This window comes from Neopsephotus bourkii, unplaced genomic scaffold, assembly GCF_033783945.1.
Source record: "Neopsephotus bourkii isolate Nb327-2 ecotype Australia unplaced genomic scaffold, CSIRO-AGI_Nbou_v1 NB_1433, whole genome shotgun sequence".
Classification (NCBI taxonomy): Eukaryota; Metazoa; Chordata; class Aves; order Psittaciformes; family Psittacidae; genus Neopsephotus; species Neopsephotus bourkii.
In genome coordinates this window covers 1,273,439-1,299,962 of record NW_026901910.1, presented here as the reverse complement: position 1 = coordinate 1,299,962, position 26,524 = coordinate 1,273,439, and the positions used below count along the sequence as shown (strand labels likewise).

General features: G+C 43.2%; 2 protein-coding genes and 1 long non-coding RNA gene across 10 annotated transcripts; 2 read left to right on the top strand and 1 right to left on the bottom strand.

Moving 5' to 3' along the window:
* Window positions 1–558: 558 nt before the first annotated feature.
* TTC12 (tetratricopeptide repeat domain 12) lies at window positions 559–15,287 on the top strand. Of its 6 annotated transcripts, XM_061368342.1 has the most exons (21): window positions 559–658; window positions 1,093–1,244; window positions 1,839–1,869; window positions 2,431–2,508; window positions 2,708–2,829; window positions 3,070–3,129; window positions 3,975–4,046; window positions 4,325–4,385; window positions 4,680–4,868; window positions 5,443–5,512; window positions 6,282–6,370; window positions 7,121–7,289; window positions 8,364–8,456; window positions 8,668–8,731; window positions 9,669–9,803; window positions 10,333–10,434; window positions 10,913–10,981; window positions 11,780–11,881; window positions 12,507–12,606; window positions 14,034–14,259; window positions 15,118–15,287. In XM_061368342.1, exons 1-21 carry the CDS (start codon window positions 595–597, stop codon window positions 15,191–15,193), a joined length of 2,124 nt encoding a protein of 707 aa, XP_061224326.1. In that variant the 5' UTR covers window positions 559–594; the 3' UTR covers window positions 15,194–15,287. The 6 variants fall into 6 exon arrangements, with proteins under 6 accessions (XP_061224326.1, XP_061224328.1, XP_061224327.1 ...); XM_061368344.1 differs by lacking the exon at window positions 3,975–4,046; XM_061368343.1 differs by lacking the exon at window positions 10,913–10,981.
* On the bottom strand, window positions 13,675–26,293 carry LOC133220348 (uncharacterized). Of its 3 annotated transcripts, none has more exons than XR_009727693.1 (4): window positions 26,163–26,270; window positions 25,386–25,493; window positions 25,227–25,304; window positions 13,675–13,943 (listed from the first exon to the last, which is right to left on the bottom strand). It is a non-coding gene; the product is annotated as an uncharacterized LOC133220348 (long non-coding RNA). The 3 variants fall into 3 exon arrangements; XR_009727695.1 differs by lacking the exon at window positions 13,675–13,943 and adding an exon at window positions 14,266–14,505; XR_009727694.1 differs by lacking the exon at window positions 25,386–25,493 and having other exon boundaries at window positions 26,163–26,293.
* LOC133220346 (mucin-4-like) lies at window positions 17,389–26,524 on the top strand. Its single transcript, XM_061368340.1, has 5 exons — window positions 17,389–22,787; window positions 23,340–23,579; window positions 24,359–24,512; window positions 25,106–25,235; window positions 26,268–26,524. The coding sequence occupies exons 1-5, from the start codon at window positions 18,775–18,777 to the stop codon at window positions 26,417–26,419; spliced, it is 4,689 nt and encodes a 1,562-aa protein (XP_061224324.1). The 5' UTR covers window positions 17,389–18,774; the 3' UTR covers window positions 26,420–26,524.

The following is a 26,524-nucleotide window of genomic DNA, read 5'->3' as shown; positions in this document are numbered from 1 at the left end:
GAGTTCCTCCTTATTCTAGTCTGTAGCATACAGTGGGCAAAATGGTCCTGTATTCAGGTACTGATTTCTCTTTTGTTGTCCTGCATGTTTGCAGTGCTGCGTTTTCTACAAGAACTCTCCGTGAACAGCGGAGGATGCGGTACAATCTCAGTCCTTGACTCACGCCCACGCCGTTCACTTGTAGCGATCTCGCACGGCACTGCCGGCGTTTGGCCACCAGAGGGCCCCCTTGCTGCGCGCTGCGGGGCGAGGGATGCTGTGGAGGACCGGGCAGCGCAGCGGGGCCGCGGCAGCCCCCGCCAGTGCCCGTGGCTGCTCCTGCTCCTCACCGTGCCCCGGGTTACGCTTGAGGGAGGGGAACCCCAGATGTGGTGGGGCCGGCCGGTACCGAGCCCTGACCGAGGCTGGGACCGGCGGCGCCCGCGGCCCCTCCGCGAAATGGCGGCCAGCGAGACCCCGCCTTTCATTTGCATGGCCACGCCCTAACCGCTGACGCTACGTCAAGGGCGTAGTCTCCACGGTAACGGCCGCGGCGCTGCGCATCTTGGGACTCGGTCGCGCCGGTTCCCAAAGCCCGGTTCCCAAAGCTCGGCCATGCTGGGCGACGAGGAGCAGGAGCGGGATTTCCAGCGGTTCCTCCGCCGTGTGGACGATATCGGTAAGCGGGGCCGGGGCGGGATGAGGCCGGTGCCGGTGGCAGGGCTGGAGGCAGAGGGACATCGCCGTGTTCTGCAGGTACGTTACCAAGGGCTGAAAGAAAAAGAGGGTGGAAAGACAGTGGAAAAGGGACGGAAAAGAGTCAGATTCCCACCCCTCGTTCCGAGTTCGTTTTATGCCCAGCGTCCTTAGGAGCTCTGGTGTCAGGGTCTGTGGATTCCAGGAGCTGCTTCTTAACCCTGGGAATTTTTGCCGTGTAGAAGCTGTAGGTAGCCCTTGGAAGCGAGATGAAGTTGTGTTTCCATCTATAAAGGTTATCCTGATCACCAGTGCCCTCAAACGCATGTCATCATATGCACAACTGAGCTCCTGGTACCTCCAGGATCACTTAGAGTAGTGTGTATCTCTCTCTTCCTTTTTTAATTCCCTTTTTAGCCAATTTAGTGCAAGGCTTGAGCTCCCCAGACTCGGCTGTCAATGCAAAAGCCATTGCTGAGGCAGAGAAAAGGCTCCATGATCAAGAAACTAACAAGGAGGAAGAAAGCAAAACTACAGTCAACAGAACAGTCATCAACACCCGAGCTTCTGTAAGGACTTTATTCCCTTTGAAGTCAAAGCTGTGTGCCGCTTAGGGCTCTAAAATAACTAATCCATATTCCTTGCCCAGGAGAAAAAAATCCGAACAGTATTTACAAGCATGTTCTGAAGGTGACTTTGTTTTTCACTAGTTATGTTCTTGGGAGGTCCTTGATGTTGTATTGTCTTTGTTTTAAGCCCACTAACAACACCAAAGACTTCTGTGGGATTTATCCGAGTTGAATGCAAGCACGGAGGTGCAGTAACTTGTAGCTTTACCTGTGCTTCGGGAACTTGAGCAAACCCAGTTGAAGACACAGGAGTCCCTTCATTAATTTCACTAGGCTTTGATTCCTGCAGTAGGGTTTGGCTTTCAGTGATTTGCCTCGTGAAAGGTACAGGAAGCTTTCCAGTAATATAAAAAACTATTAAATCCTTGTCTTTTATTCAAATGTCATTTTCATATTCCCTGTATACATCACCCTGGATATTTCAGACATCCTGTAGCTTTGAACAACTTAACAAAGGAACAAAAGTTCCTTTGCTGCTGTGGGCTGTACTAAAATGTCTGTGTACATGCATGTGCTGTGTTTCTCTCTTTTTAGGATGTGGCAAATGCAGAGGCAGTGAATGCAGGTAGGACGGTGCTCCCTCTGGTACTTAGCATCTCTTTGGTCTGTTTTAGCAGAGGTGGAGCTAGGATTGCTGTTACTTCATGCAAGACTGAATTCCACTCCTGCCAAAGTCAAAGCTAATTTTTCCAGTGACTTTAATCAACATTCAGGCAGATTTGGGAACACATTCAAGGATCTTATAAATATGGCTGTACTTGTTCATAGGTAGAAGGCTTGTTAGTGTCATTATTGTATTCTGGTGTCTCATCTAAAAGGTTAGTATTCTGAATTTAAAAGGAAACAAGTCTGTCTCCAGAGGTTAGATACTTCATGGCAAGTATGCAAATCCTCAGTAGCAGCATGGTCTTTACATATTTGTCATTTGTGTTCCACTTCAATTGTTGAAATGTCCCCTTAGTATTTTCTTTGTAGGAAAATAACTTGGAAATACCTTAGAAATGACCTATTTCCCTTATCTGCAGATTGATTTTAATGATGCTTTTTTTCCTTTTTTTAATTAAACCCAAACAACCTACCTGACAACAACGGTAACTGAAACACCACCAACACTCCCGGCTCAAAGATGGCTTTCTGGCAATGTTGGAAAAGGATGCAAAAGAACGTGCTAAACAAAGGAAGAGAAATGAACACTTAGCAAATGGTAATTGCGAACGGTTTTTCTAGGTAATGCCGCCAGAGACTGCTTAGCAAGACCTGGGCTGGTTTAAGAGGCTGTCCAAGTACTCTGTTACTGTCATTCTCATGCAGGCTGAGATAGTGCTTTGGTTATCTGAGACCAACCTTCTCCACAGAACTGATTACCCAAATGGTATTTTGAATGCATGTCTGTTGGTTTGCAGCTCTGAAAGAGAAAGGAAACGATGCCTTCAGGAAAGGAGACTATGTCAGAGCCATTCAGAGGTACACTGAAGGTCTGGAAAAACTGAGAAATAAGCAGGAGCTTTACACAAACAGAGCACAGGTCAGCACGTGGGAATGGGCTACCACTGTACTGCTTTTGTATTTTGGTTTATTAAATATATTCTAAACTACAAACTCCAAGTAGACCGAGGATAAGTGAAGGAACAGCAGGGTTTTTTTCCTGCTAAGTCAGTGGCCAGACAAACCAGCAGTCTAAATTAGGTGGGTTTGTACAATAGTTAGTGGAAGTTGGTTGAAATACTCTCATTATTCTACCTGGACTCCCTTGGTTTTATTTCAGGCCTACCTGAAGGTGCATGAGTATGAAAAAGCCATTGGTGACTGTGAATGGGCATTAAAGGTAACTTCAGGATTCTGCCTTTTATGATTATGTCAGATGCTCCTGGAACGTGGGCTTGTGTGTAACTGATGATACAACAGAAGTCAACTTGCTAGTAGAAGTGAAAGGATGTGGTAGTGTTGCACAAATTCCTGCATCCAAAACTAACTTGAGCAGCATAAAGCAGTTAATATCTCAGTGCTGCCTGTATGCAGAAGCTTTTCTAGCTCTTAAGAGCATTTAATAAGTAATAATAAGCTATTAACTACACTCATCGGCACCCTTCTAAATAGGGAAAGGGACTCAAAGCTCACAAAGATCAGATCTGCTGGGAAAAGTGAAGCTATCCTATAAAATGCCAAAGAGCTGAATGTGAATTCAGTTGTGTTTCATGAGCGATGCTTACGACTACAACACAGTTAACAGATTATTAACAATATTGGCAGCATCGTTTCAAGAAATTGGTATTTTTCAGAGGGATTTGAACTGGAAAAGATGACCTAACTTTTAATTCATGGCAAAAGTAATCAAATTATAGATTTATAGAATTATAGGCCTTAGCATTCCCTAACTGCATGGGGGTCTGCTTGTATTGCCTGAAGGGCAGGTTTCTGGGAAGGGTACTAGTATCAGCAACTTTCCCCCTTTAACCAAAGCAAAGCCATTGTTCCTTGCATTGAGAAGGAAAGTTGATACCTGGAGGTAATATTATAGCATATAATCTTCAGACGCCTCCAGTAGGTTAATACCCTGTTCTGTGCTTACAGTTATTTTGGGCAGCTATACCTGTTAACCAGAAGGCTGTGAAAATATTAAAAAGGTTAAAATTTTTAAGCATGTAATTAATAATTCCTTTTTTAACACAGTGCAATGAAAAATGTATTAAAGCCTATTTTCTAATGGGGAAGGCTCATCTGTCACTTAAACACTACAGTGAGGTAAGCTGACTAAATCTTATGGCCCTTGGACCATTTTTTGTTCTGTTTTTGATGTAGTGATGTGGGTAAGGGAGAGAGAAATTTGTGATCTTAAGAACTGATCAAATGAAAGTACATTGAGCCTTCAGGCTTGAGAGAAACTTTCTGTGCTTTGCAAAGACTAATAATTCTAATAATAGTCACTTACACTTGTAATTATGAAAGTTTTTACTTGTGTGTCTCCATAAGATTTCTTTTCCACACTGAAGCACGGTGGCCCATTTCTTTTCTCTGTTAAGGCCAGGCAGTGTTATGAGAAGATCTTACAAATCGATCCCCAAAAGGAAAGCCTGTTTAAAGGTAAGTAACAGAAATGGTTACCCTGTCATCCCTTGTTTTCTGCTCAAGATGGAGCCTAATCAAAACCAATGTTCTGCTTTTCAGAACTTTTGATGGAGTCTCTTCACTCAGCTTTTGTTTCTGATTGTTTCTTCTTTAAGCTCTGTTTCACTGATCAGAGCAGTGGGTCATTCTGTACATGTGTACGGAGAAGGTAGCTCTCTCTCCATCAAGGGATCAGCTTCATCCTCTCTTTGAAAGCTGACCATATGAAAACACTTAACTGCCATGCTTTGTTGTCTTTTGATTTCCAAGATTGTATGAATGAGGTAAACTTGGAGGAAAAAAGAATGAGAGATGAAGAGAGAGCAATGAAGGAAGTTCAGTCTGGAAAGCTTGCTGCTCTGTCCATAAAAGAACTGCTGCAGAAACTGCATAAACCTGACCAGAATGTCCTCTACTATGCAGGAGGGATCAGACTTTTAGCCGGAACTGTGAAAGATTGTAAGTATTTGATGTAAAGGTTGTTGATGATGGGAGCTCTGATCCAAGCAGATGAATACAAGTGGATTAGTTTTTTAAGGAACAGGAAAAAATATTCCTATATTGAAGACATAAAATCAGCAGTGTTTGATATTTCAAAATTTATGGGTAGTAGGTATTTATGTCTATTTTACAGAAGTAGACCAATGTTGTAGCTGAGCTGTCAAGAATTCCATGGATTTGGGTGTCTCAAGAGCTGTTTCATTTGTTTAGAAATATTTGTAATTCTCTGCTAAAGCATATTGATTTGCAAAGCCAGCTCCTATTTCAGTCTTCCTAAAAAGCCTTTAACTTGAAGTCAACTGTCCTTTACAGCACCAGGCATGAATTAGACTGCTCTTCAGCTTCAAAGCTGCTTCTACTTCAAGTAGCATTCTTGGAGTTGTTCTCCTCTTTTGATGGCATTCTTTCCCCAGAGCTCTTGATCCAGTGACCTTTTCTTTTAACACTGTGTTAGAGAAGAGCAGGAGTCTGCCTTCACAATGATCTATCAGCCAGATGGATCACAGAGCTGACTTGTTTATCTCTTTTTCAGGTACTGAGCAAACTTTATTTAGAACAAACAATGGATTCAGTATCCTCGGAGACAACGAGATTGTAAGAGGGTAAGAGCTCTCCAGGGGAAAACAGTAGGGTGTTAGAGCCTGAGGAAATGAAAATACTGTTTTCAAGAAACACAATCATCTCTTGAGATGCAGATGAAATGACCAGAAGATAATGTAATAGCAGATTTTAATGTCTGAATAGACTGTCTCATATCTGACTTTTAATACAAACAGTGCTTTCTTAGATGCAGTGAACAGAATTGAGTTTGTGCTTCTGTCTCCTATTTCTGTACAGTTGTCCTATCTCACAGTAAGAACAGGTCTGATCTAAAAAAACACAGCTTAAAAGAGAAGAAATCTGAAAGCACTTAGTTGCTAAAGTTGCTGAATGTATATTTGAGTCAGGTTCAGGTAGACAATGGCAACAAGAAGATGAACTAAGGTTCAGAACAGCACAATTATTTGAACAGGGCAGGAGGGCTATTCTTTAAGGTTTTCAGTGGGACTGCAGCACAGAGACTTCTTGAGGGTTCATCAATATTTTGGGTGCAGAACTGAATTTCTCACCTTTATGATGCTGTGTAATGCTCATATAAGGCCTCTGTGTGTTGAGGGTAGAGTAGACCTAGTAGATAATAAATCTGCTCTCAGGGGAAGTCCTCTGGAAAGACATACTCCTAGAAACAGTTAACCAAGGAGCTGGGTTTAGAGCTTATGAGCTTAAGTGTTTGTGTGTCAGATCCTCATCTCTGAGGCGTTGCTGAAGACCTAATTGTTTGATCTGTCCTTTGCTCTTTTTTTTTTTTTTTTCCCACCATTTCTAATTTAGGGGCTTCTGTGCAGAGAGCAAAAACGCTGCTGAAGTGGATTTGTCTGTTTCTCTTCTGCTCCTTTGGCAAGCTGTCTGCGCTGGGAACGGTAAAAATATGAAATCAACATTAATCATTGCTAATGTACTGTTAGTATGGCACTTACTGTGTCTAAAATTGATGTTTGGCATGAGCATCGCTTTCCCAAAGTGCTTGGGTCTAGACCTTATTGTAAACTAAGTTTTTACAGGTCCATAGCACGTGCTGGCATGCACTGCTAGCAGCAACCACAATTTTGGCAGATGTGTTCATTATGAGATGAAATTTTCAGTCTATTTCTATGAGCATATTGAAACTACTGAAGGGGTGGAAAATAAATTCCCTGTGATTATTACTGCTTTTAAGATAATATTACTTGTATAATTTTGTTTTTAAACAGTTACACCAGCAAAAAAGCAGGGTTTTATAGAAGTGCCTTTAGAGAGGGCAAATTCCTTTGGCATTCACAGTCAGGAGTCACTGGGGAGGCAGCCCTTGTTTCTACGGAGTATATACATAGATAAGAAATGGGCTGGGGTGGTGGTGGGTAGTAAAGTGGTGCAAACTGCCACACAAGGAAAACACAGAATGCTTAATGCCAATGCCTGTATTGACTTGTAAATCATGGCATCCAGCTGATTCTCAAGTGAGTATTAATGCTGCAAGGTAAGGGGAAACCCCACATTAGTGGATGAAATAAAAAAGACATTAAACCTCTTAAATCAGCATCTAGGAAAAAAAATAAGAGTAATGGCGATGCCATTGTGTATGACATTGCTCTTGGATCTTCTTTTTTTTTGTTGTTGTTGGTTTTATTCAGAAGAAAATCAGCGTCTTCTATTGACTCACCCTGATGTGAGCGCACAGCTGCCAAAACTGCTTTCCTCAGGGGTATCGGAGATCCAAAAGGAGACATTGGCACTAATTTATCTTTACTCAGAGAATGAGAATGGGAGAAGACTGCTGGTCAGGCACCTGGATCTAACCAAGTAATAAACACTGCTATACCTTAGACAAATCTCCGTAATGCCTGGGTTCACAGATGTTGGGAAATCATGCCCCTAGCAATATGGGACATTATGTTCATCTGAATGAACATAATGACATTGAGATTTCTCAATTATCCTTGAGGGATAGGCCTAGCTAAGCAAAAGTAAAAGTTAAGGGTGTGGGGAAAACTTTAGCAAACTTTGTATCTGAAGGTGTCTGCAAAACTAGGTAGGAAGGGCTTATTCTAGAGGATGTTCATACAGTTCTGAAGCATAGCTTTTTAAACCACTGTGTTTGTCTAACCTGCAGTCAGAAGCTTACCCTGTTGTCTCTTAATAGTTCATGGTTTCAAGCTGTGAGTATCCTCACTTGGTATGACTGTTTAGTGTTGCCATGACTCAGAGTGAAGAAAGAAAGAACAGTCTGTTGCCTTTATCTAACTATCATGGTAGTTAAGCAGAGGTGAAATCTTAATTTATTGGCTGGGACTACACAGTTCGAAGTAATGGATGAGCAGAAAAGATTATCCAACAGTTACACACACTTCATTATATTAATACAAGATTAATCCAGAGACATTTTTCCTTGGGAGGAGAAGTTCAAGAAATAGCCGTATCTGGGAGGATGCTTAATAACAGGCAGATAATATTGCTGTGGCTTGAAATATCAGGAGCCAGATACATCTCCTGTGGCCTTCTGAAAGAGATCCTGGGTCTGATTGCTTTAAAAGATTTAGGGTGCTCAGAATGCAAAATTGCAGATACTGAGCTGCTTGGCAGTTGAGCTTGTCAACAAAAAGAGGAGACACTGTAGGTTCTCTTACTGTGCTTATGAAGTTAGAGAAGAGTGGCAGGGAATTTCAGCTCAGTAAAGGAGCATGTGGCAATACTGTGAGATAATCTAGTGCTGAAATACTGTTCTAATGGCTGTTAGATAACTGAGTGTGTTTAGAGAGCACAGTGTATCTAGATTGGTCATAAATCATTAATCGTGTTGGTGCACTTAAACTGTAATTTGGGTCTTTAGTGACTAACCTGAAGCTGACATGATTTTTTTGGCCTTTTGACTTACAGATGGCTGCAGGTTTTGATGATGTTTGTCAGCAGCACTGATGCCAGGGCCAGCAGTGCCATGAACATATTAGCTGATTTAACTCAAGAGGAAAGGTAACATATATTTCTTCATTAATTTGTAAAACGTTGTACTTCAAAATGTACTAAGTGAGCTAGTGATAGAGGCTGTTGGCTGCCTTTGCTGTGAGGGTACATTGCTGGCTGATGTTTACCTTGGTTTCATGTTGTTGTTGTGTTGCCTTCTTCTGTGATTTTTGCCTAAAGCTTTAAGTGTCCAAATACAGCTTTCTTTATCTCCAAACAGGTTCAAAACCCAGTGTCGTGTCATGCTTTCCACAGACGTTTTACCTTTATTCACCCAGTTGCTGGTATGAAAGATCTCAGTGTCCATATTTCTGGTTTACTTTGGTGTAATATGGCTTACAACCACTCTTGCAGTTTTATAGCCAGTTGCTCCTAGACAGAACCCCTCAGTGGCAGAACTACGATAGTTACTGTGCCTCTAGTTCTGTAGGCATAACAAATTCAGTTTTGTCATATGCTTTCCTTGGGAAAATGTTCTCAATCTCCAGTACTTGGTGCTTGGGTTCCAGGTGTTACCAGTTTTATATTCAGTAAAAACTCTAGACTCGATTGCAGATTCCCAGCAGTCATCTGTCAGGCTTTGTGTTAGGCTCTTAATGTGACTTCAATCCACTGCCACCAACTGGTTGTATATTGGATAGTGACTTTTTCTGTTTCTAATCTGAAAGATCAGGGTGAAGAGACAACAATAGAGATATTTAGTGGTTCAGATCCTTTCCTGGTTGTTTATTTGAACTGCAAACTTATAATATTGCTGGTACAGAAACCTGTCCTCCAGAAAGGTAATAGGGAAGATTTGTTCTGTTGCAGAACAGCAAATAGAGCTGAAAAGTAAAACACTTCCACTTCTCCAGATGTGCACCGATACAATGCAATAATTATAGCATTTTTACATTGCTTATTGCTCTTGCCTTTTGAAAGCACCTTACTGGAATGACAGCTGCAGCAGAGGCTGTTCTGTGAGCTAAGTGGTAGAAGGCAATATTCACAGCCTGAGGTTAGGGACCAGGGAATCCAGGCACTTTTCCCCAAGACTCTAAAAACTACATCAGGAGATTAACTGGGAAATTAGAGTGATTTCCAAACTTTGGACTGTTGGGACTTAACATAGGTAAGAGAGATTCTGGAATCCCGTTTTCCATTGTCAGAGTGATAGGAGCATGTACTTGTTGTTTCCTTGTCATTTGTTCTTAACTTGGTATTCCACTCTTCTCTTTTCAGACCTCTGCCAAGCTGGTGAACCAGGCAGCCCTTGCCCGTTGCATTGGCATCATGGGGAATCTGTGTGCAGATGGAGTAATTCGAATGCAAATGGCCGAGTGCAAAGAGTGCTGGCAAGGGTGCTTAAAGCTTGTGGTAAAGAAACTTGATGGCTTTCTGTAACAGTGTTATCAGCCCTATCTCTTGTGGAAATGGCACTTCTGTGATCATGTTTGTTTTCCTCCCTTAATAGCTCTGAACCCTTGACTGAGATCTTTCAAATCTAGTAGTTGGATTAAGGTCTCAGAAGCTGTGTCAGTAGATGGCACCGGTGGAGGGGGAGAGAGAGTGAGTGATCCCTTATTGTGAGTGGCCCCTTTCAGGGTAAGGATGTAGTATGAACTCAGTCCTCTGAAACTGAAGAATTCAGAAGGTGGGAAAGGACCTTGTTACCTGCTTAAACATCACAAGTTTGGAGTATGCAGTTGTATATACCAAAGTAAAACAAACACAAGAATGAATCTGTATCAGAAAGCTGTTATTAGCTCTGGTGCTCACGGAACTTCTTTGTAAGTGCTCCCTCATTCCATCCCTGATGCACCATGTAAGTAAGCACACAGAAGACTGAGGAAGTGCATATTTTGATCCTCTGAATTGATTATGCTCTTCTCTCCTTTGTACACAGGATGAATACTTTGATGTCAGCACATCCAATTACCAGGAGTGTTTGTTTGCAGTTCTGGGCCTCATGATGAACTTACTGCTTGAATCAAATGTGATTATCCAGGTATACAAGATCTATGAATATTCTTTAGGCTGCCTACCTTGGATTTTGCTGGTGTTCAGTTAATTCTTCATTTTTATTGGTGTTTAAGGTTATCATTAAGGGTAGCGGACAAGTAAACTAATAAGTGAAAAGATGTACAAAATTGCTTCCCTTTCCCCCTCCCAGTTATGAGAAAAATACAGTGTCAAGCGCATACCTTTCCATAGGAGTGTAAATGTTTTGTTCTGCGTCAGTCTCCAATTATATAATATATGTAAATGCTTGGCACATTCCAAAATTATTTAAAACTAAGGATTCCATCAAGAAGGAAGAAATCATTCTGGTACATGTGGGTGCTGAAGTCTTAGTAACTTATTGACGTGTGTGGCCTGATCTCCACTGGATTCTTTGTTGTAGAGTACTTTGTCTACTAACCCATTTCTGCTCTATCACTTCCCAGCAGTCAGCTAGAGCTGATGTTTTCACGTTGTTGTTTCAGTACTTTGCTGTGGACATAAGTGGCAGGTGCATGTCTCTCCTCAGGGATAAGGATGGAAGGATTGTCACAGTAAGTGGAATATCTATGGACTAACAAAAGACTGTATTAGCCAACCTAACCTGAACACTTCAGTGCAAACTCCTGCCCTGCTTTTAAGCCTAAACCAGTAATTATTAGTAGTAAAGAAGTAATACATCGCTTATATTTTTCAGGTTTTTATATGATTTGATGTAAGAGGTTCTCATTGTTCTCTTCAAATCTACATGATAGAAGCTCTTACAAAGAATTTCATCCTTAGGATGGTTGTCAATATAAAACCTCTTAAGAAAAAACAATAAATCTAGAAACAAAGGAGCAAGAACAATTTGTGTGCTCAGCAGCTGTTTAATTTCACAGTTCCTATATGTGAATCATACTTAGGAGATTGTACTCCTGTTAGTGGTGTGTCACTCCCACAGACAGCAGTTATTCAAGGCAAATAGGTAGGAGCAGATGGGAACTCAGAGGCCGTTCACCTCTCTGAATTCACATGAATTGTTCTGATCTGCTTTACTTGACTCAGTACCAGCAGTGCTGGGCTGGTTTCTACTAGGATTTTTTTTAAGTTATGAAACTTAACAGGGAGTTGCCCTGATGTCAGTTTGGTCTCATCTCTCTCTACACTGTGCTGAGTGCAGTTTCCAGTAACAATAAAAAAGTCATGTTCTGAAGATGTTCTTTGTTATACTGCTGTAAGTTTCTCTTTTATGACTTTAATTACTTTGGGTTTATTCTGCAAAACCAAGATGATTTGAAAACTGCTGCAAGTTGTCTGGACAAATAAACTTTGTGGTTTTTTAACTTCTCTCACATTGTTTTCTAATTAAGAGAGCCATTGGAGTGCTAAGTCGCATCCTGCCAGCATCCTCCTCAGCAGTAGAAGAAGTAGTGAAAGGAGGGGTGGTGAAGAAAATGATCAAATTCTTGAAAGTAAATGAATTTAACAAAATGCACTTTATTTCAGCTTGTATTATCCCTTAAGAAAGGCACAGTTGCCCCTGTGTTTAGCTTGTTTTCCCTATGAGAAAGACCTGTGCAGACACTCTGGCTTCATTTATCTGCATCTGTGTTGTCCATTGTAACAGTGCTCTCAAGTTTAGTTTTAAACTAGGTAGTCAGTTTTGGAGACTAGACTGCCTTCTGTAGTCTGGTCTGTAGGCCAGGTTTTCCAGTTGTTTCCATATGAGTGAGATACCTGTGCACAGCTCTGCTTCTAGACACTTGTAAATCCAGGAATCCATTACTGCAGGGCCCAACTGGATGACTGAAGCTTACAATTGGTGTGATCTGATTTGGACCCCTGAAAAGCAGTGGAGCCCTTTCCACTGATTATCTGTGAGCACTGAACCAAGCTTGGGAGCAGGAAAAAGATGGTTCTTGTGTCCTTTTCACCTTGTGTTCATCTTGAGATACATACTCTGCAAAGGTCTTAATTTGGTATTTGGGCTTAGGCAGAAGGAACACCTATCTTCATGGTACCTAAGCTATCCTGTAACCTTGAGCAAGCTGGGGTATGAACTGTATGCTTGTTAACATATGATTTAAACAAATCTAGGCTGGAGGACAGACTACCTGCAATTATGGTATAAAGACCCTTTCCATCTGCACCAGAAGTAATAGGCAAGCTCAAGAAGATCTCGTGAAGTCAGATAAAGGTAAGTGACTAAGCAGAAGCTGAATGCAGAGATGTAATCTCAGTATTGGCCAATTACTTTCTTCTCTTCTGGAATGGAACTGAGCACTGGTGTTTAATCTGGCAAGACTTTAGCCATGGTATCTGACCTCCTGAAACAGTGCTTAATGATCCTTAGCTCTGTGTGTGGATGGAAATAGGCACATCAGATAATGATCCCGAGTTAGAGGAACTGTGCTTTACTTGAGTGAAATGGCTTGGTATGCTTTGTCAGGGCCAGAAGTATACAGATTTTGAAAGAAAGTGCTTGTAAAATGTAACTGAATTGGGTTGTATTTCCCAAAGCTAGTGGCTACAGTAGAAAACTTCACTTAAACATCTGATTTGCAGAGGTTGAGGCTGTTTATAGTTTCCTTCAATTTACACGTGGATATTTAACCTGGTATTAAAAGGAAATGGGTATGGAGACAGAGTGATGATATCAGGCTAGGTGTCTTAGGGTATTTTTGAGTATATTCACTCTAGTCATGCAGTATAACACTACTTAGATTGCTTTACAATGCAGGTTCAATTAATGCTAATGTGACTACAACAGAGAATACTTAAGTTTTATCTAAATGGTTGAACCTGTCAAGAAACTGTCAGCTCATACAGTTCAACTTGAACCCTAAGGATTTCCACTCATTAAAAGCCTCTCAGAGCATCATCTTCCTATTGTACACCCCATATTAGTTTCACTGTCATCTGTAAATGAAGCTTTCATTTCCACAAATTAGCAGTAACATTTCACTCTAATTCTTTCTGCCAAAACTCTGGGTATTAATCTTGTGAGAAGTCACAATTTCTTCTTTTTTTTCATCTCTGTTTCCCAACCCAGACTTTGCTCTGTTGCTAGGAGCCTGATCGAATTGAGCTATAGTCCCATGACATAAGATTGCATTCCAGATGGGCCGCTTAGTTCAGCTTATTCACCAGCCACTGTTGCTGTCTGCAGCAGCAGTGCCTTTTCAGCAGACGATGTTGCAGAAAAGGGTGGGATGTGATCTGTAAGAACAGATGGGACCATGAAAGAAAACCAAAGCAAACTTATGTAACTCCCAAGGAGACTTCATGCATGTGAAAGCCATGGCTGTAATTTACTTAGAAAGTAGTCTACCTAAACGTTGCTGTGTTCTGTGGCCTGAGATGTTGCTGCTGCTTACAGATGCCAGCAAGAGCTATGGAATTCTGTGCCAGTATAGACAAACTGTTCTGCTGCTCTATGTTGGTTGCAGATGTAGATAAGCTGAGCTGCTTATGAAAGTCCTTGCTCCTCCAGGCTTTCCAGAAAAACACCCAACACAGAACAGTGCTCGCTCCCTGGGAGTTTAGATAAAGACAGGAGAAAGTATCAGTGGTACTCAAACAAATCTGTATGCATTCTGTGCAATTAATCTCTCTTTCTCCCAGGGTTCAGTGTGCTGCTGAAACTCTTGGACTCAGAGAATGAAATGATTGTAGGCAATGCTGCACTCTGCCTTGGCCAGTGCCTTGTAGTTCCTGGAGCAGCGACATCCTTACTGAATTCCAGTGTTGTGATGATCTTGTTGAAACATGCTGGTGGCGATGCTAGAAGAACTTCAGTACAGGAGAATGCAGCAATTGCTCTGGGGAAGCTTTGTGTTGCCGAACCAAGGTACTGTAAAAAAGACTGTTGTTCTTCTGTACCACCTGTTTGTTAGCAGATGATAATCCTTGACCTGTGTAAGTCCGTTCCATTTGTAGAGCAAGCAGGTACAGGACAGATCATTAGTTTACATAAATACTCCATGAATTCTATTATCCTACACTCTAGAGTTGCCACTTGTGGCTATCCCCACAGTTCTGTTCCTGTTCCTCCTTAACACGTTTCAAGGAGAATTGCTTTCTGGTGTTACCTGTGCTGGAAGAATGGAAAGAGGAGGAGTAATGTTGTACCTTTGTAGAGGTCAGAGCAATAACAAGAGCAAAACAGAAGTGTAAATGTCAGCAAAGAATGTCTGCTGCTGCCAGCCAAGTGTATGCCAACCTCTAGCTAGCTGCAAACTGTCAGCTGGATCTTGAGCTTCATTCCAGACCCAGGAACTGAGCTCAGCATGTTAATATGCATCCTGAACCACTGCAAAAAGCAAGGCGTAATGCTTAGTTTCCAAAAGTTTCAAATCGTGCTTCTGCTGGAAATCACAAATGAGCAATAGAGAAATTATCTGCTCTGAGGTATGAAAGGGGAACACCTTATTTTCTTAGGTTGTTGTTGGGGGGGGGGGGGTGTTGGTATTTGCAATGCCATAAATTTGCACAATTGTCAAGAATTATTTAGGACTTTCATTTTCCTTTTTGTAGGGAACTGTGATCTAGAAACTTTCTAATGCTACTTTAGGAGTGATTTATCAAAGGTAGCATTGAACATCCTTGACAATTTGGGCATGGGTGATATAGCAGAGGACTGGAAGCTGAAAACTTTTATTGTTGGTCATCTTATATTACCCCAGCAACCTTTCTATTGTCTTTTCAGGCATATTTTTCAGCTGCGGAAACTCAATGGTTTGGCCATCCTGAACTCCTCTATGAAATACGTGCATAGCATCTGAAGTTCTCAAGAGAGCTTCAAAATATGCTGTTAATATCACTTGCTGTTGAGTATTGTAGTTTTCTCTTTAATAAAGCTAACTCAAAGTGCATCAACTTTTCAGTCCCTTTTTAAAGTGATCCTCCACAGAAGCCAGTAAAGAGTATCAATGTGTCAGGAGAAAGAAGTTACTTTATTATCTAGGCCAGCAACTAAAATAACAGCTTGCAATAAGCTTACCTTTGATTTACTAAATAATGTTGCCTGTTCTTACAGGTGAGTTCCTTGCTGGTTAATCACTGACCAAGCCCTTGTCTAATCCCCTTTACTGTTTTGGTCCAGTACCCAGTGTATTAGAGGAAAAGAGACATAAATTGTGAGCTGTGACTTTGAAGAATCCTTTCTTTCCCCCATATGCTGTTATGGTGATTAGATTATGATTTAGTATCAGATGTGCAGTATCACCTCACACTTGGCTTAGACCTTAAACCTCACATTTAACTGCTTTAATAAGTTGGTCTTAATTTTGCTAAGTGCTCAATCTTAGCGATAACTTATGACAATGAGGTTTGTGTATGAATTATGGGCTGTTTAGTTTAGTAGTGTTACACTTGCTATCTTTGTTAATTTAATGGTATCCCTTTGTCCTGTCCTTTTGTGTGGAGTTTTCTGATCTTAAGTACTTTCTCATGGCTCCTTGTGTTCATCTCTGATCTCCTCTATAGCTAAAGTACTGCTGGAGGAAGTCTGTCAAATACAATGAATAGTCTCTTCAGAAATCAATAGAGGCACATAGACACAAAGCTATACTAAAATCTTGGAGAACTTAGGTTAGACAGGGATTTTGGCCTTGGTTTTGAACACAGGGAACAAAGAATGGATTACCTTTATATATCAGGGAACAGGCCAGTGATGTCTGACTTTAAAATGGGGTTTCAGTTTGCCTCCTTGACTCCTGTGGGTGTCTACCCTGTATACAAACTTGCCCTTCAGAACAGTGTCTGACAAGTTCCATATCATCTCCTTTTCAAAACAGCAGCTGAATCATCTTCCCACTTGAGAAGGAAATTCTCTTGCACCTGGTTTTATTCCCCAATTGATAATCTCACTTTCATTTTTCAAGCTTCTACTGTTAAGTTACAGCCTGTCCAGGCAAATAGGTAACAACTGCTGTGTGTAGGATTCAAGTCCAAATAGGCATTGTCTTAAGGAAAAGAAAGTTACGGAATCTTGCATTTGCAGAGGGGGATGTCAGAGGGGAGCAGCAGGTGCAGTGTGTCACTGGAAAATCACAGGAGAGTTGAAATCATCCTTAAAAGCCTAAAAGCTAAAGGTAATTCTTCGGTTTGACTGACAAGCTGGGTTTTGCTTAATGGAACCTTTCACATACCAGTTGCTATCGTCCCTAGGAGAACTGCACACAGTATTCAAAAGTAGCAATTTAACCCTTTCTGCAGAGATAAAGAGTTGGCTGACATAGGCAACCTCTCGTATTTTCAATCACGTTTACTATCTTTGCCATGCACGTGATGAATGCACTGTCTTGTTTAGTGAAAAATTGACTCCAATTGGTGCAGGCTTCTTTTTCTTTTTCTTTTAGCAGATTATTGGTTGCTGCCTGCCCTAAGCTCTTATAAAGTAACCCAACACTGCCCTCCCAAAACAAACACAGCAAATGCCCACAGCTAAGAGGCAGCAGTGGCTCCTTAGCAAGCTGCTTCCTATCTGACCGTAGTGTAATTGGGATGGCTCAAGAGCTGCCTCACAAGATGCAGGAAAAATTCCACACTTTTATTCTGATTGCAGCTGGATTATTGGATTTAGCTGGTGAGTGATGTGTTTTGTTCTAATCTCAGTTGCTTTCTTTCTGCCTTTTTTTCCTCTGTTATCAGTGGGTAGAAAAACTATGGTAAATATTGTGCCATCAGTCTCAGGTGTGTAGCAACTACAAGATGAAGGAACAGCTTCCCTCTGTGCAGCTGTGCTATAAAGGCTCAAGATTTACTTTAAATGGTTTGTGCTGTGGGGGTTTTAGCAGTCCCAGATCAGGACAGAGCTGTGCTATTTAGCTGAGCTGAGTTACAGTCCATTCCCCAGCGTATATATTGTCTCTTTCAGGTGGGGGAAAGCAAAGGAAAAAGAAGGTCAGTTTTCATAGAGTAAGATCAAACTTGTGGCTGCCGAAGCCTTGCTCAGAATATACTTTACCAGGCACTGCTGTTTATCCCATTAAGTGTGGGTGCCGCTCTTCACCATGCAGTAACATGTCATTCTGCCTTTTCTTTGGGAACACCTTAAACATGAAATCGCCTTTTAGCTTCTAGATACATGTATTTTCTGGCAGATGCCTAAAGGAAAATGCTTAATCTTTTTAGAGAGGAAAGTAGATTCACATTTTGGTCTTTGGTTTGGAAAACATTCTTGGGAATGGCAACTTCCTGAATGTGAAGAGAGCAAAATAAGTAATACGTATGGATAGAACAATACCCTTTTAAACCACAGGTCTGCCTCTTTAAATTACAAGGTCTCTGCTTTTGATTTGAGAAGTTAAAAGCAGAGAAGTTGCTATGTTCTCTCTGCTCTATGCCACTTCCACAAAACAAACAGGCTTTTTCCTTATGGTCACCCAGTATGCATCAGGAAACTCATCATCAGGACTGGGATACTGGGGGAGGAAGAGTGTTTAAGGAGAGCCACATGAGTAAGCTCATTCATGTATATATTAATCTTGCTTTGCCTGTCCTCAGGCAACCTGAGGGGTTTCATTCTTGTTGCATTTTCAGTTGTCATTGATATCTTTGTACAATTAAGATAAAGGGTTCTTCTCTGGCTGGTTAATGCTTTATAAGGATGGCAGAAGTATGAAATGTCATCCTTCATATGACACTGAATATAAACAGCAGAGGATCAGACTTGTAACAGCTGGCTATAAGAATGGCAGTACCAGAGCTGCCTGTCCTCCCCCCTGTATGGCTCTGGACAGAGTCAGTGGCCACTTAACTTTCTGCTTCCCTTCCGCTCAGCCTGCTGCAAAGTGCTGCTACAAGCTGTTAAAAGTTCATGTACAACTGAATAGGACAAAGGCTTATTTTCTGTTTGCTAGGTGCCTCTGGGAATGAGCATCATGTCAGTGAAGTATTTGGTCTGAGCTTTCCTGGAGAAGCCCAAAAAAGAGCTGAGAGCATCCCAATACCCAGCAGAGTGTTTCCCACTACAGAAGATAACTTAGATGAGGTGACCTTCAATTTTCAGAGCCCAGCAGTTGAGCCCACCAATGAAGTGACAGCGGACTTCATTCCTGTCCATGCAGAGCCAGCTGCAAAAAGAGCAGAGGTGCTGTCCAAGGAGCTGGTTAGAAACCTGGGGGAGCCTGAGCAGCTGCACACAGAAGCAGCAGCTTCAGAACTCCAGGATGGACACGCATTTGCTGGCAAGCTCTTGAGTAGCGTAAGCATCCCTGTCTCCACATCAGGGCCACAGGCTACCCCACATCTGGAACAGCCAGACAGGTCACTGCAAGGAAAACCAGAAAATACTACTGAGGCTGCTTGCAATCCTACCAGCTCTAGCACTGGGCTCTCCCAGCCCTTTCTCAGTGGGCAGATGCATCAAGACTCTCCCAAGTTTACAGCTGCCTCTTCCATTCGTGTTACGAAGCAGATGGAGGTGCAAAGTCCTAAAACGTCTCTTCTGACTTCAACAGTAAATTTTTATCCTCCAGGAAAAGAAATGACAACATCCCCATTTCCCACTGGAGTTAAGATTGCTCTTGGAAGTGCAAGGGTGCATTGGTTACCAACAGGAACACCTCCCACTAGCAAAAGGCCAAGAGACACAAATCCACAAGTCCAACCTGACAGCAAAGCTGGTGTGACACCGGCGTACCTGAAGAAGACTCAGAGTATGAATGCTGAAGCTACAACTTCTGCATCCCCACAAAAGCCAGCTTCAGGGGACTTTGATGCTGTCTCTTCCAGAATGACACAGACAGGTGCTAGTCAGCTTCCCCCTGCTTTATCTCTGAAGCAAGAAACAGCAGGTAGTAAAGCCAGAAACTCAACAACGGCTGTAATAAATGCTTCTGGACACCCAACCCAGTTGCCTGCTCTTCAGACACAAGGCACCATACCTTCTTCTTCATTACTGATGCACCTGGGAGCTCTAGCTCATGACAACTTACTTCCATCTCCATTTCAAGGGCCCATTAGCACAACTGATAGACAACAGCCCCACTCTTTGTCCCGGACACTCAACTGCACTAAACATATTTCCCCAAAACCCAACGGGAGCTCTCAAGAAATTGCAGTTCCAGTCTTGCAAAGAGAAACTGATCATCAGGCAGTGACAAGTAAACCTGAACAGTCCAGATCCCCTGAGAGCCCACAGGCTTCTGCGAATTCATTCTCATTAAGCCAGTCATGGATTTCCACATTAAAGCTTTCCCAAACTACTAAAGAGCCAAAAGTAATAACACCTGCACCCTTTTCAGGTACACCTACCTTTGCGAATGCAGCCCTTCAACCTGTAAGCGCTTCTAATGCTGTTCATGCAGGGCTTCAGACGCCTCGTACATCTTTTCCTACTTATGTTGGATTGCAGCTAATGGGCATGCCCGGCTCTGCTGAGAAAGAACTCCACAGAACAACTGCATCCCCGTCTACTGGTTCTGGGCCTCAGCTTCAAGGCATTTCTGCCCATCCTCTGTCTCAGGAAGCCTTCCCTGTGATGCTGCAGATGAGCACAGTGGAAGACTCCAAGAGAAAGAAAAGTCTCTCACTGCAGCTAGGTAAAACTGGTTCTCCCCCAGGGACACAAGCCATCCCGGTCCCCAGCCCCTCTGGACCGCGTGACAACAGGAACCAGGAAGCTGTTCTTCACAGCTTTGCACCTCCAGCTCCCCAGATCCAGCAAGCTGGCAGCGTGGCACCTTTAGCTTCAGAACTGCCCTTGCTCTATGCTCAGGGAGGCCAGTCCAAATCAACAACAGCAGATCCTGAACCGGTGGTGCCGAGTGTTTCTGGTGAGATCCCAGCATATCTGGCACAAGCAGCAGCAGTGCAGCGGCTCAGCATGTCACATGACGCAGCTACCAAAAACCACAGTGCTTTTAGAGGTGATCAACTTAGAATGCTACCATCATCCCCATACTTGTCTTTTGTGCTTAAAAGTAGCAATGGCATGATATGCCTTCAGCCCATGCAAGATTCCCTCCTACCTACACAACTCCCAAATACTAGTGTTGGGGGTCTGCTTTCCATTCAGCAAATCCTGGCAGCATCAAATTCTTCAGTGCTGAACCTTACAAACTTACAATATCTGAGTCCTTCTAGCTTAATTCTGGTTAAGCCTGTATTTATCCTTTTGCCCACTGATGACAGATCAGATTTTCAACTGGTGCCCTCTCCTGAGGGTGAAGATGGCCACAAACCTGCCCTCTTGTTCACAAACAAGCACGATGTGAATTTGGGTACCCCTGACAGCAGCCATGAAATCTCAATTAAAACTAGTTCTTCTTACCCCACTAGTAAGCTTTTGAGGCCTGAAACTCATCTCTTCACTCCATCTAGCCAACAAAGAGAGAAAACGAAAGTAACTTCTCAGCCAGCACTAACTTATCCTAATTCTACAGCCACCACTAGTTTGTTTCAAGCTGTTACCTCAGCATCAAATCATCTGCTTGACCCACAGATGAGGAGTAGCACTACAGTGCAGGCCACGCATCCGCACCGGTTCCCTGAAGAAGTGCAGGTACCCGCTCCCAGTGCCCAGGAGACCAAGGGAACTGATTTGCTTTTACGTAAGGGTAAGTTAGCAGAGCCTTTCACCTCCACTGCACCACCAGCAGTTGTGTCTGCACAGCATAGCCCCCATATTTCCCCTGAAGTATTTTTCACTGCTGAAAAGCCACATTCTTCCTCTGCAGTTGCTTTACTGTCAACAAAGGGACACCCTGATTCTCAAATACTTGCCCAACCTCCCTTTACTGTTACAGGGACTGTAGATCAGGTTCAGCCCAGTAAGAAACTACTGCTGCAAACTGCTGGCCATCACCAAGGCTTAGTGACCACACCTTCCTCTGTCCATCCACAGTGCTTAGAGTGTTTGACCTTGCCCTCAGCTCGAACCACAAAACACCCATTGAAGATGCCTACAGGCATCATCATGCCTTTGCAGTCCGTGTTGCAAAGCCTCCTAAGTGCTGAGTCACTCCAAGGGCTTCCATCCCAAGCTCAGTTTCCACCCAGCACATCCTCAGCTCTCTCAACACTTCCAGCTGGGAATGGTCACAGAGGTTCAGCAGTGGGGAGCACTTCAGGAGTCACTGTGCATACTGAAGCAGCACAAACCCACACCACTTCTGTAAAACCTGACCTTACTAAACGTTTGGAATTTACTCCCATTGCACCTAAGCCCTTTCTAATGACAGAGAAGCCACCAATGGCACCAGAGCATACTCCGTTTTCAACAAAGCTACAAACAAAACCAACACTTTCCGGGAAAGTTCTGGCTACAATTACCCATCCAAGGATGTATGCCAACACTCCTGCAAGCCCCCCTTCACCTGTGTCTGCACATGTTCCCCTGCTATCAGCCGTGAAACTTGACCAGATCCATCAAGCCCCTACTAAATTGGCCAACACAGGAGAAAATACAAAGCCAACAGAAATCACCACACATGCAAGAAAAATAGGAACTGGTAAATTCTTGGGAACAAGTGTGTCTCTGTCAGCCGTGTTTAATACGAGGGCACAGCAACTCCCCACAGCAGTTCTTGGGAATAAGGTAGTTTTAACTCCGGTGCAACCGTCTGTATCTGCAGGATCTACTACTGCTTTTAAAAGACAGCTTGAACAGACACAGACCACATCCCAGCCTCCATTAGCAATGACTTCTCTCTCTGTATCTAAGGGTGATTATAGCACCTCTTCACTTGCGAACAAAACAGCGATTCACCTGCCAACATCAACTATCCAATCTGATCCAATCATGGTGCTGCCTGCAATTGCCAGTGTGAACAAATCAGCTGTGGTCTCTACATCAATGGGGAAGAGTGAGGATATGTCAGTGAAAGGACATGCAGCCACCACTAGCCAGCTGCCCACTCAGGCACCCCTGTCCTCATCACATCAGGCATCACCACAACACCCTTTGGAGAAGATATCACTGGAAGATAACATTGATCATGAGATTGGTCACTCCAGCCCTGGGCCATCTACAACAAAAGTATTTTCTGTCTCTGCTAGTAAGCTTGTAAACAAGGTTATTAACCAGTCAGCTGTCTTCAGTCAAGTAACTGATGATGCTGCTGAGATGCTTCTAGCCAGGGATCTAATTCAGTTCCTTCCAACCCCAGAGAGCCCCTTGTATTCTTCGCAGAGTTTGGTAGCACTTACTCCACAGGGGAATCCCTTGCTGGGTGTTGCAAACACTGAACAATCTGAGAGGTTATTCTTGAACACAGATGCAGAGGAGATGGTCAGAACAGATGAAGTAACAGAAGAAGCAGCTGAAGGCTTAGTAACTGTTCTAACACTGCTGCACCCAGAGCCCAGTGCACTGCTGAGTGAATCACACCAGAGGAGTGTTCTGCAGCCAGATGCCACCATTTTGAACGGGTAATTATCTTAGTGGAGTTGTTCTTGTGTATTTATGCTGTGATTCAAGGAGAGGGGGAGTACTCAAATTGCTCCAGGGGCTCATTAACAGGGGTACTCTGTACTGTGGTTTTAGAAACGCTTTGTTCAGCAATGACTGCATCAGAACAACAAAAGTCTTTTCACATTGTGGATATTAATACTGTCCTTCAGACCTAGTTTTCTTTCTCGCAGTAGCCTTCAACTCTCTGTCTTTCCTCCCCAAAACAATCTACATGCAGTTTTGCAGGTGGGAACATTTGACGTTGCTCAAGTGATCAAATGCACTGGCAAAGAAGGTAGAAATTCCCACACAGTGAAATCCCAGGTTCCCCTCATTTAAAATGATTTGGCTGTGCAGAAGCAGGAGGTGGTTCTGACCATGGGAGCCTGTCATGCCAGGGTCTACATGTGGCTCATTTGCTTCAACTCACTGTTTGGTTTCACTGAGGAAACTCACCCTAACGCTGGTTTATTCCTAACAGGCTGTGGAGCCTAGCTGGGCCTCAGCTTTTTTTCCCTGTTTCCCTAAAGCCTTGCAGTTGTGAGTGATGATGTCTGCGGCTCCGGTAACTACACCGTGCAGATGAGCTTGCACCCTGTTGCAGAAGCAGGCCCTGAAGTTGATGCATCGGTGCCTTCCCAAGAGACTTTCCTGGCTTTGATCACTGTGCAGAGTAACAGCAGCCAGCCCATGCTCCAGATCCGGTCATGCTGTGTGACACCTTCCACCAGCCCAAGGGGACCGGGCGCTATGTGCTGCTTGTTCCACAGGTCAGACATGGAGCTGCAGGGCTGGGCATAGATTTGCTCCTGTCCTTGGGCCTGGGCTGGGGATGGGCTGATTCTTAAAGGACACTCTCTGATGTATCCTATGGCTGCAGTCTGATCTCCTTAGAGTTCAGAGTAAGCTGAATGCAGTAAGAATGAATCTGAGACTACTCTGCTCCCTTAACTGTCTCGTAATTAATACCAAGGGCTTGACAGGACAAAGAACCCTCAGGGAAAAGTTCTATCATTACTTTTTGATGTATGTAAATAAGCCGTTCTCCTTCTCCATGCCATGCTGTCACAAATATCAGCACCCTCCTTACACCTCCTGCTAGGGAACAGCGGAACAGCCCAAAGGTAGGAGGCAGGGTTCCCCACAGGCCTCCATTTCTCCATCAGCATTTCACAGCTATTCATGCCTAAGTTGTCTGGGTTGAGCAAAGGGAGATCAGAGGATTCATTAGTCAATATTCGTAAAGCCACTGGGGCATGAAATGTGCATTAGAAATGCTATGCATTATTGTCATCAGAAAAAGAGCTTTCTGATTTGCCCATATTGGCTATAGCAGGAAATCACCTCTGCAATGCTTCTGAATTTGTCTAGGTTGGGTAATGATTACCACTCTACAGCAGCCATTTTAATGACTGCAGCAATGTCAGCCTCCAAGAAACAATTCTGCTGCTCTAGGACTATGGCCTCCACAGCAGGGACAGGGGCAGCTTCCCTCCTTTTAGCTGGGGACAGCTTGAATTTGCAACTGTTTGCCATTTGTCCTTGCCAGGTTGCCATTTGAATGCAGACACATCCAGTTGCTACACAGCAGTAAATCCAGAGCTGCTAGCTTCACGATCCAGCTGTTCCAGATGCTGAATCACTCAGTGGCCTATTTGCACTGTGAGCTTAATGTGTGCCTGCATGGCACAGGATGTGAACAGGTACGTAGGACAGGCCCGTTCTCATGGGGCTAAAGAACTTTTGGAAAGATTCGGTGCTTCCAGAGGTACAGTCCATTCAGTAAAGAATCTTGATGGTAGTTTATAGAGCTCCACCTTCTTCCACTTCATACAGTTCTTTCTCAGTCATCTCCTGCATACTCCCTGTCTCCTAAAGCCCCAGCTGAATTTCTACTCTCAGTTAAGCTGACTGAGCTCACAGTGGCTTATTTTTGGTTTACACATAACCAGCATAAGAAGCATATAAACAAATAAGCAACTAGCAACCTTATAGGAGACTCACAAGGAAAAGGCTCAGCAGATCTATGTGATTTTGAGTTGTAGAATTACACGAAAGGGCTCAATTGTCCTGTGTTTGGGATATGGAAGGTGAATAGACGTTTACATACGGGCTGGTCCAAGCATTAAGCAGCTCACTTTTTGGAATGATAGCAAAGCTGGGCAAAGACAGCCTGAGGAGGCCTGCTCCTGTCAGCACTGGGGTTGCTATGGAGTGTGCAGTCTCTGGTGCGCAGGCTCTGCTCAGGCACTGGCAGTAAGTACACTTTGGGATGTTGTTTGTATGTCTTTCCCAGGACTGCTTTGAAAGTGTGGAGCCACTTCTCCAGTCAAGTGACAGGAACAGCTATGGAAACCTGCACAACCTGATCTCATTGGGCCCAGTTTTGCAAATGAAGGACAGGTTTCTATATAAACCTGTGGAAGGTGGGTCTCCTGATTTTTCCTTGTCTCTGTCCATCTCTTTCTGCAGAAGTTTCTGTTTGACTTTTCCTACTGTAAGAAAACCAGCACACTTTGAGCAACTTTACTGACAGCCATCTCGTATGACTAGATTACATCCCAACATCTCGTCACCTTCTGTTTGGCCTTCCTAAATCCCAAACGTGATGGTTAATCAGTATCAGATCCAACAGACTTTCAGGCAGGAGACATAGTTAAATGCATCCCCTGGAGGAAATGAAGCTTTAGAAGGAGTAGAGAGAAGAAAAATAAGGCAGAATGTCTTCTAGCTGAAAAGAATTTTCCTGCATGTTATAGTACTTTGGTGGGACATGTAGACTGAGAATGAGGAATGTCATTAAAACAATAGAGAGATGCTAACTTTTTCTATCAAGAGACTGGGTTTTAGGTGAGGTGAGATGGGAAGAGTCAAGGTACAGAGACCTCCTTTTAAACATTTTTTCTGTAAGTTTTGTGGCTTTTAAAATGGAAGAGCAACGCAGTCGTTTTCTGTACTGAGCTCAGGGAGGAGTCCCCATATTTAGAGCAAGAAAAAAACATCCACAGGTATCTGGACAAAACTCTGACTTACAATCATGAGGCATAGAATGAGGTGGGCCATGAACCAGGACCGCTTTCCTTTTCCTTTCTGTTCATAGATGAAATATAGCAGCTGGTTAATGTTAATTAGATGTTGTCCAGCTATTAGAAAGTAGTGATGCTGAACCTGGTACATCATCAGCTTGAGAGACTTCTTAAATCCACTGGCACCATCCCCGAGAGCCACCTAACTTACTGTGGTTTTACTTGTTTATGCAAAGAATATTTACTGCTGGGATCTTATGGCAAAGAAGGTAGAATGAAAAGGCACTACCCATCCAGACTACTTTGTGGAAAGGAACTTAGCCATACCTGCTTGGCATGCTAGAAGGATGAATCAGAGTTGCACCTTCTCTTTCTTCTTCCTCCCTCTCTTAACACTGTTCACTGCTTGATTACTTCTTTCTTTATTTCCAGGACCTGATTCTCCAATGCTGGTACCCATTCTGCTGGGATCCCTTACTGGCTTTGCTGTCTTGGGCAGTGCTTTCATAAGCCTTTGGCTGCATCATAGACAGAAAACCAAACACATACATTACGCAGAGTTTGGAGAAACCCATGGCTTGTGAACCATGAGCAGCTGACTAGTCCTGCAGATCCCACACTGCTGCTACAATGATCAGAATTGATTTTGCTGCTGACCCAGGGAACAAGATAGCCTGTCTCAGCTTTAA